Raw genomic sequence first — 10,698 nt, forward strand, 5'->3', positions numbered from 1 at the left:
AGACAATGACCACACGTATCAGACACAGTTCCAGACACAAACCCCTGAAGGGGCACGAAGACTCGTAAAGTAAGGCGAGGTGAGGTGAAGTGAGAGTTGTGCAAGCCCCGGCATACCCCACCACCACATCCACAACAGAGCTCAACACACCTCGAGGTAGGTCTGCTCTGCACACTCCTCCAGAACCTCGGCAGCCTCGTGCCTGCCCTGTCCGTGGTACAGCAGAGCCAAGTTCCTCATCACCGCCCTCAACGTAGGCAAGTCCACAGGACACTGCAAGGCCAACACCAATGCCACCACTAGCTTCAAAAACAACTGCAGTGTCTGAGCCACGTGACACTCCACACAATCTTTAATAACAAATCAATTTCTGTCGCACGACACACATACAGTTCTCCCAAATCCAAATTTTCTCCTCCTCCAAGTGCCAGGACAGATAATGTTACTCGTCTCACCTTACATAGTAAAAAGTGTGTGATCACACGTGTGCTCCCCCACCGCACTATTTTATTTTTGATGAGTGTTTCAGTTATGTGATGACACTAATTAAAGATCTGTAGATCTTTCGAAACTGTCTATGGTTAGTACATTAAATGAAAAATGTGGTATGATAATGGAGAGCATGTCTTCATTTGTAAGAAGTGCAGGTAGAACATTTCACTACTGTAATAGCAATAACTGAAATGTTTCACTGTAGATCAGGTAAGAGTGTTCCCAACACCTAGCAATGGCAAACAGCAGGGCCTCTCTACCTGACAACAAACTGCCACAATTAACACAGCATACCTATTCCACATAGTATGCCTTTAATAAAGCAGCTTTAAGAACAAATGTGTATTCAATGCATTTTGAGAAAAACTTTACTTAATGGGATAAACATATGCATGAAATCAGTGTAGTGCAAGAAGAAGCAAAAAATATCCACCAAGATGACAGAAGTTATAGAAACAGGAAAAACTTTAAAAAAAAAAAAAAAAAAAAAAAAAAAAAAAAAAAAAAAAATTGGCACTGTGGGAGATAAAACTCTGATATTTTGAGTTTTATTTGATGCTGTGTCAAGGAATACTTCACTGGCTGATTTTCTACAATTTAGAGTTAACGTTCCAGGTGTGGCATAGAACTGTGTGTTTGACAAAGAACAAAATTTCAAGGCCCCACAATCTGTTTTAGCATTTGATGACAAAATTATACAGCAAAGGAATTACAAAATAGTGAAGTCAATACTGCACCTACTCAACTTAATACAGTAAGAGAGTCTTTATGGGTCAATGGACAAATTAAAAGAAATTTTAAACATACAATACATCAAAACTTCATTTAATTTCAACTGTTTAACATCCTACTGGAATAAAAATGGCCTACTGCACAGTTCTGTAGAATAAACCCTGTTCATTACAAGGAACACTCTAAAATGTCATCTGCCTCAGATAACTTTTGCCACTTCACTGGAATCACAGGATGGACAACAAAAACTTTTTATTAAAACATCTGTGCCAAAGCTCACCTCCTTGCGTGAGCGCAGGGCGCAGTCTTCCAGGGTCTCTGCCGCTTCGTACTTGCCCTGTCGCCGGTAGAGGGCACCGAGGTTTTTCAGTGTCGTCGTCACCGTCGGTGAATCCACTTTGGCAGCTTTGTGCCATCCTCCGTACTCGCCGTAAGGGACATTTTCCTTGTTACGACATTTGTTCTCCTCTCGCTCCTCGGCCACTTGCCAAATCGGCTTGTTATCACCTGTGAACAAATAATGGTGTACAACTGCTGAGAGAACATATGAGAACTGGCTCACAGCCAACTTCAAGCGACAAAAGGATTTTTTCAACATCAGACTGAAATACGTGTCTGTCTGTATGTACTCTTTGGCAGTAGCAATTTACACCTGACCAATTTCTTATGACTTTTTAAGTTTATTGTAAGGTATAGCGTGATAATTATTCATACCAATCAACAAGGAGAAAAATCAATTATATGTGGTAATTGCAGTTGTTTACCTGTGGAATATATATTTACCAGTGTCACTTAAAGTGTTAAAACAAACTTACAGCAAGTGGTATACTGACAGTCATTTTTGTGAAAAATGATCAGGCTTTTACATGAGTGGGAAAGACTTTCTTATGAAATGTTCCTCAAATTTCAAAATAGAAATTGTACTAGGAAAAACTGTCATTTGTCCTCATTCGAAACTTGCAATTCTACTTTCACTGGTACTTAGTGGAGGGGGCCCTGTTGGTCTACTGCAAGTCAAGAATGCATTCGTGGTATGTGATCAACTTGATAAGTGCTGGTTTGATGAATTGTATATGACTGCAGACATTAGGAAGGAAGAGGCCATTGCTCACTGCCTCTAATCATCCTCCTCCTCCTCCTCGTGATGACCGTCTAGTGTCGAAAGCCACCACATTTTGGGAGACTGCCAAGAGGAATTGGATTCAACTCCACGATATTAGGAATTTTAATCCACCACCTTTCCCACAATTTTTGGCCAAGGAATTGGGACAAAGTTTTTCCATAAACACACACAATAAATAATTTTCGGGTCCAATATTACCACATCAGCATGCTTTCACAACCTGCTATGGAAATGGGTGTAAAAAAAGCACATGTGAGAAAGGATCAACCAGGTTTTCAGAAAGATACATTAATCATGATGTACAACTTGTGCTTTCACTGACTTCATAACAATCTAAGTTGTTGGAAAGCCAGAATTACTGCTGAATACAATCTTTCACAGTTGCACAAAATTCTACAGCTTGAAAATGAAGACTGAGTAACCATGAAAATGGAACAATACGTGCAGGCAGCATTAAATGCCTCAGCAAGTGATTGTATCTGCTATAAAAAAAATACAGCAATTTAAAACTGAAAATATAAGATCAGTATTTCAAAACTGATCTTTCACAAAATGCCATGTGCATGTGAAACAACTCAAAAAAATGAAAGTAGGTAAAAACAAAATGTAAGAAAAATAGTACATTTTCAACTCTGGTCTTTTCCTACAACAGAGGCTGACAACTTTCCGCAATAATGGATTATTATGCTAAAATAATAACAATGACACATCAGAGAAAAAAAAATTTACACAAGTTGAGTCGATTTTGTATCGATATATACTTTTTAGTCTTCCAGTGTAACATTACATTAACTTGTACAAAGAAAAACCTGAGTAAAATGGTAGCCACTGTTCGTTGAGGAGCGCACACTCTTCCACTACAGCTTTATAAATACAGCTGAACAAGTTGCAGAATAATCAGTACGTCAACAGCTTCCTTCACGAACAAAATATTAATGTCCACAGTCAGTCAAACTGCCGTAACTTTCTTAATTAATTTACGAAATAAAGTCAGGTGTTAACACCGATTACACAACGATGAAAATTTCCTAAGTCAATCAGTCATTCAATGTCAATTTCTTCACAATTTAGTGGATTCTCATAGAAGTAATGGTGGTTTCAGCAACAGACTCTTGATGACATAAATGACAAAAGTGCCACTCATAAAATTTGTGAATGGACATAATTCAGCTGCTTTGGGGATTAATCAGTACCAACTACTACCTCTCACTTGGGTCCTTCACTTGTTTTACAATTTCTTTATAATAGTGTCACAGTCTATAAGAAAGACAACATATCTGGCACACTGTTTCCATTTTATTAACATAATTTTAGTACAGAATTTGACACTGATATCTGTAACAATTTCACCAGTTCCTATGACGGTGACAACCCCTCTCATTAGCATCTCCCCTGAAATGTCAAGGCTGCTTTTAGTTGGCCAGCTGGACAACTTTCCAGAAATAATTCCCGTTTTTCTTCAATTGATCTTGCATGCATAAAATATTGACCATTTAAATACTCTCCTGAACATACACGACATTCTTGAAAGTGACACGGCACATACTCTCAGTCCTGAAGTAACCATGACACGATGATGGAAACCAGTACATAAGAATTGTCAACTCCAGACCAACCAATGACAATCGCCTCTTAATACCTCTACACTGTGTTGTCCTTGCCTGAGAAATGTATGCATTCTAAGGAAAAGATTTCCTATCCTAGAACATAGATGGCAGAATTCTCTTTACTCTCACAGTATTTCTCCGAAACTGCTACAGTGTCTTACAAAAAGATATAAAGGAATTATTTTATTTTTGTGGAACCTACAGCACACATACAATAACACAAAATTGTCAATGACACAGTCTAAAACAAAAGTGCAGCCAGTACACAATGTAACGATGTTCAAATTAAGATTTCTCCCGAGGGCGAGGGGAGAGTGGAAGCAGTGGTTTGTGGGGACGGGGCAGAGGAGAGAAGAATTAGTGGTTCTGCTTGGCAGCATATGTAGTAAAGGAAGAGAGGGAAGAAGTGGTATGAAACACAATGTATATTACACAGCTGAATAGTGAATTACTATCATTTTACAACCAGTTTTGGTCGTCCACATCATCTTCAGGAACAAAATATGAACAATGTACGCATATTCCATATTATGCTTTTAAAAATTTTATTAGTCAGTATATGTTCCTTACTTAAAATCGAACCAACAATGTCACACTAAATAGGTTTAAAACACAAAATGAACTGCTCATATACATATGACACACACACACACACACACACACACACACACACACACACACAATGCAGTGATGATTTGCTTCTGAAAATTGTTTGCAAGATCGAAATGGGTGATAAGAAAAATTAAATCTCCTTCCGGATGTTGGTGTGCATACACATTACAAGTTTCCTACAGTAATCAACCAATTAGCGAAACTATTGAATAAGCCTCTGCTTTTAGCATTTTCTGTTCGTATCTCATGTTAGCTTAACGTTCAGAGAGAGAGAGAGAGAGAGAGAGAGAGAGAGAGAGAGAGAGAGAGAAAATGGGGGGGGGGGGGTGAGGTGTTGAGTCATTGGATACTGCTTAATATTGTGTTAGACCTCGTTTTGGTTGGCTTAGTGCAGCAACAAGTTGTTGAAAGCACCTACAACAATGTTGAACTATGCTGTCTCTAGACCCTGGCATAATCATGAAACTGCTGCTGGTGAATAAGTTTGTCCACAAAATGAACTCTCAATCATGCCCCATAACTGTTCGAAGGGATTTATGTCGAACAATTTGGGTGCCCAAATCATTCACTCAAATTATCCAGAATGTTCCTGAAATCAATCACAAACAATTGTGGCGTAGTGACACGGTGTATTATCATCCATAAAAACTCCATCGTTGTTGGGAAACAAAGTCCATGACTGGCTGCAAATGGTCTCCCAGTAGCCAAACAAAACCATTTCCTGAATGAGATTTTCACTCTGCAGCGGAGTATGCGCTGATATGAAACTTCCTGGCAGATTAAAACTGTGTGCCCGACCGAGACTCGAACTCGGGACATTTGCCTTTCGCGGGCAAGTGCTTGGTAGAGCACTTGCCCGCGAAAGGCAAAGGTCCCGAGTTCAAGTCTTGGTCGGGCACACAGTTTTGATCTGCCAGGAAGTTTCAAAACCATTTCCTGTCAATCATCAGTTCATTTGGACCAGAGGACCCAGCCCACACCATTATGGAGCCTCCACCAGCTTACCTTGTTGACAACTTGAGTCTACGGCTTCACAGTGTCTGCACAACACACAAACCCTACCATTGGCTGTTACCAACTGAAATCAGGACTCATCTGACAAGACTACAATTTTCCACTTGTCAAGCGTACAACTCATATGATCAGTAGCCCAGGGGAGGCACTGCAGGCACTGCACTGGCTTTCAGCAAAGGCAATCTACGGGCGTGCGCGTACGCACCCGCCCCCAGTAACACCAAATTTTTTTGCCGCCCCAGTTCTAATGGGCACATTTGTCGTACATCCCACATTGACTTCTGTGGTTATTTCATGCAGTGTTGTTTGGCTGTTAGCACTGACAACTCTATGCAAACACCACTGCTTCCGGTCACTAAGTGAAGGCCATCAGCCACTGCATTGTCTGCAACGAGATATAATGACAAATTTTGTATTCTCGGCACACACTCGACACTGTGGGTCGCTGAACATGGAATGCCCTAATGATTTCCGAAATGGAATGGTCCATGCATCTAGCTCCGACTACCATTCCCCCATTCAAAATCTTAACTCCGGTCATGCAGCCATAACCACATTGGAAACCTTTTAACACTATTCACCCGAGTACAAATGCAGCTCTGTCAATGCCCTGCTTCTTTATACCTCATGCACACAATACTGCTGCCATCTGTATACATGCACAATGCTATACCATTACTCTTGTCACCTCAGAGTGCATAAATATAAATGGGACAAGCTCGTATTTTACAAGGTGTTTAAGGTAGTCACCTTTAACCAATTTTATCCATCCATTTGTCAGATTACTGGTGGACTATTGTTGCCTTCACTATGATCAACAATTGTAGGTTTCCTGCAGTGTTTGTATGTGTAGCAACAGCATGTTTTATTTCTATTTCCTAGACAGGGAAACTGTTAAAAATGGACATTTCATCTAAGAAACATGAAAGGTACTTGCTCTTCAGGAATAAACGTCAGCGACTATACCGGATGTTGCCTCTGTTGCTCGTGTGGGAAAATCTGGTGCAATACTGCCTCATTGTCTCCAATGAGAAAAGGAAGCTGTGGACGACAATGAGTAATTTTCAGTGACGAGTTACATTTTAGTGACAAGTTACATTTTAGTGTTTAAGGTTACCGAATAATGACTAAGACAATGCACCCATGAGGCAGTGAGACTTGAGCCTCTCTCAAGTTTCTTTACTGCATGTGGCCCTGATGCATTAGTTCCATTTGATGGCCTGAATTCAACCAAATACGTGAAAATCCTTAGACACAGGATTGTGCCATATCTGCAGACTTTTGCAGGTAACCGAGGAACATTTCAACTTAGTCTGAGCCTGTGCCAGACTTTTGAAGCAGCCAAGACATTCAAGGAAGGAAAACAACATTACTACATTTCAGTAGCCTGGTAGTTCACCACGCTTAGATTCTATCGAGAATTTGTGGACTCTTGTGAAAAGGCCTCTCACTAAAATGGACTGTTCAATAAAAGAGTGCATGGTAGTAAAAGTGGTAAAACTGTGGTTTCATGACAACTATGAAGCATTTGCTCTAACCTGTTCAAACCTATGCCACAATGTGCTCCGAGGCTCATTAAACCAGAAGGACACATTACTTATTAACGTTCAGTAAGCCATTGACTGTGTTATACATATGGTATTAAATCTGCAAAGTTAATTTTGTGTGTGTCACAAAAGTATTCACATCTTGTCCGCCATGTAAGACACTCATAATCTGTCTTCATTACCTCACACATTATGAATTCGCAAGCTGAATGTATTATGTTGATATAAATGACACTCCTACTGACTGCGCCATTTGCCTGCAGAAGAATCTAAGATTATTAATTACCAATTCTAACAAGAGTCACCCACTTATGCAACACAGACGTGTTTGAAAACTCTTACACGAAAAAGAGAAGAGCTTCACAAAGAAGCAACTAACATCCTCTTCCAGCAACTTCTTTTTTGCCAGTCTGGTGCTCTTACTTCAGATCCTTTAAATTTCCACACTAAACTACAGGCATTTAGTGTTTAAATTCATTTGAATTTATTACAGTGGAATTATCGATTTTAAAAAATGAAAGCAATTCTGCCGCCTGTGTACCTCACTTCACATTTTTGCATCAAAAATGTACCACACAATCACAAGCAAGTGAGGGGACACACAACTGTCTTTGGCAAACACGAATAAACTAATCACTAGTAGATGTACTGGATCATCTTATTGATGAATCGCCCAATCCATTCAAAAAATTCTGGAACTTTGTACACAAAATTTTTCTATGCTTACCTTTTACGTATTGTGCATGGTCTCCTCTGAAATTTTCTCCACAACTGATACACCGCACCCTACACTGTTTCCACTTCCGGTAACAGTCTCGATATGCCTCTTGCTGGATTACACTAAGCTCCATACGAGAATTTTCCTGTATCTCCTCTATCATTGCAAATCTTCGTTCTTTCAGCAGGGTTTCAAACGTTGCAAATAAAAATGTCTGTAGGGGTCAGGTCTGGAGAGTACGTTAGATGAGGGATCACAGTGATTTTGTTTTTGTGCAATAGTCGTGCAACAACAGGAACAAATGTGCGAGTGCATTATCGTGGGGAGAGAGCCACAATTTGTCTCGCCACATTTCAGGCTGTTTCCTTCTAACATTTTCTTGCAAGTGTCGCAACACATCCCAATAGTATTACCAGTTCACAGTTTGTCCCCGGGTCACGAATTCATTATGAACTAATCCTTCAAAGCCAAAGAAAATTATCTGCATGGCTTGGACATGATGAGCTTTTTTTGGTCTTCGAGAATCTTTCCCAACCCACTGTGAAGAATTTGCGTGATCCGAAAGCTCTTCACAGATTGCGAGGTGATGGACTTTTTGGTCTCGACTCCTGAGCCATGAGAAACTTGGCGGCAACATGATGCATTACAAGGTGCTGTGTCAGACTTTCATGACATGATCCAACTGAAATGTTACATTCCTCTGCAATCTCTAACAGTCAGTCTTCGACTGGCACGCACAATTTCGTCGACTTTCCTGACGTGAGCGTGGTCGGTAAATGTCACATTTTTAAATGTGTGAACCATTTTTAACATCAAGTATGGTTTAAACACTCATCACTGTAGGCTTCCTGCATCATTTGGTGTGCCTGTACCAGTTGTCTTACATTTCACACAAAATTTAATGCAGATGTGTTGTTCCTCTAACTCTGCCATCTTGAAATTTGCGAACTGTGATACAAAGTTCTATTCAATACAGCACTGAACAATAACTAACAGACATACAACAATGAAACTTCCGGCACTGACACAATCAACACAGGCGTGTACAGGAATGCCAGCCACGTTTCGATCAAACGTATCATTGGTGCGAAATTAAAAATGTTCCAGAATTTTTTGAATAAACCACATATATAGTCCAGCCGCCAATGAAGACACTGACCACAGCATTGTATCAGAAGAGAAAGGGGAAACAGTAAATTGGCCTGAAAGCAGAACTTTGCATTCCTTCTCTCCATAATTCTTTTACTGTATACATTTTTATTTGTTTCTCTCTTTCACTATTAGTCCACCACCCATTTCCACTTTTCCACTTTAGCCAACCTTACCTGTAATGAAACTGTCAGGATCAGTGTGGCGTTTATAAATGCTGTGAACTCAAATGAAAATAGAAAAAGAGAATGGTGCCAAGCACCTGTAGATCTGCACATAAACAAGAGGCTACAGAAATCCCAAATATGGAAATGGTTTCTTTACCAGTTTAACAAGGGAAAATAATTGTAGAGTGCAAATGAAATCTGTGTTTTAATAAAATTTTTCCTTCTAGTTTTATAAGTAGGTGAAGGAATAGCTGGCCCAGAAAACTGGCAGTGTATTTTTCGTTCCTGCTCCTACTGATGCTTCGTAAGTAAAATTTATTGAAGATGACAATTTAGCCTTTCAACTCTGATAACTTTCCAAACAATTTTAAACAGGCGAGAGGCATAACTCAACAAAAGGTTACTCGGGTGGTAAAAAAATGTTAAATGCCTGTTTTCCTCTAGCCAAACAAATGTAAGAATCATTTATGAAGGACAGAACAGCTTTCGACCGAGTGCTAAGGTAGCTTATATGACACACTCTTCGCACACAGTATGTTCCTGAGTACTACATCTCTATCCTCAAGGATAATTATGAGAATTTTGAGGTAAGGGTTTAAGGCCTGCAGGTACCAGAAAAAATTTGCGGTAAAAGTTGGGGGCCCACCAAGGATTTGAATCCACTGTTGTTCAACCTGGTCATGAACTATGTGACAGAACACCTACAGAAACCAACAGGACACACACACACACACACACACACACACACACACACACACACACACACACACACTCTTATATGCTGACAACATAGTTTGAACAGGAGAAACTCAACAACAAATTCACAATGACCTTAATGTTTGGTTAATGGTGTTAGGACAGAGGACTTGGAATATACAGAGTATATTTATTACAACTTGTCAAGGATGACCACCAGTTCTAAACTTCAACTACAGCTAGAAAACGTCCCTATAACATAAACCACTCAGTTCACATATCTAGATTTGTAACAACATTCACAGCTTCCATCGATCAAGACACTGAAAATGGTATGCAAACCAGGTATCTGGATGGAGATCACTAGTGGATGTCACCCCATCAAGGTCAAAGGAAATGTGTGACAGGAGCAAAACTAACATACGGTTCAGAATGCTGGGCCAAAGGTTGACAATGCTGGTAAGGAAGAGTTACACTGAAAAAGTACTAAACGACCACATCTGATGATCGTTTAAGGTGGCAAACACAAAGAGGTACCAAATGCCCACAAAATGCATGAATTAAGCCCCCTAAATAATGACCCAAAAATGTTGGGACTGTAAACTGAAATATGTTCAAATGGGGTAACAAGATAGTGAGGGCCGAGCCTGAGCGACATGGAAAAACAAGGCAGAGAAGAGGAAGGAAAGAAGAACAATCTGGGAGGAAAGACTAAAATTCTCTGATAAATATGATCTTACAAGAAGTTTTTATATTTTTATATTTATGGTACGTAAAGTTCAAAACTCAATAATGAATTCCCCAAAACATGTCAATGCAACTCCCAAAATTCTAAGAGGAA

At 39.7% G+C, this 10,698-nt stretch overlaps 1 protein-coding gene across 5 annotated transcripts in view; it reads right to left on the reverse strand.

Moving 5' to 3' along the window:
• Positions 1-10,698, reverse strand: part of LOC124716904 (kinesin light chain) — a 423,269-nt gene that overhangs the window by 63,061 nt on the left and 349,510 nt on the right. For all 5 annotated transcript variants that reach the window (XM_047243463.1, XM_047243466.1, XM_047243462.1 and 2 more), the window contains one exon: positions 1,505-1,731. In XM_047243463.1, the coding sequence (XP_047099419.1) occupies positions 1,505-1,731 (227 nt within the window). The remainder of the gene's footprint in view (positions 1-1,504; positions 1,732-10,698) is intronic.

Source organism: Schistocerca piceifrons, chromosome 9 (assembly GCF_021461385.2).
Source record: "Schistocerca piceifrons isolate TAMUIC-IGC-003096 chromosome 9, iqSchPice1.1, whole genome shotgun sequence".
Lineage (NCBI taxonomy): Eukaryota > Metazoa > Arthropoda > Insecta > Orthoptera > Acrididae > Schistocerca > Schistocerca piceifrons.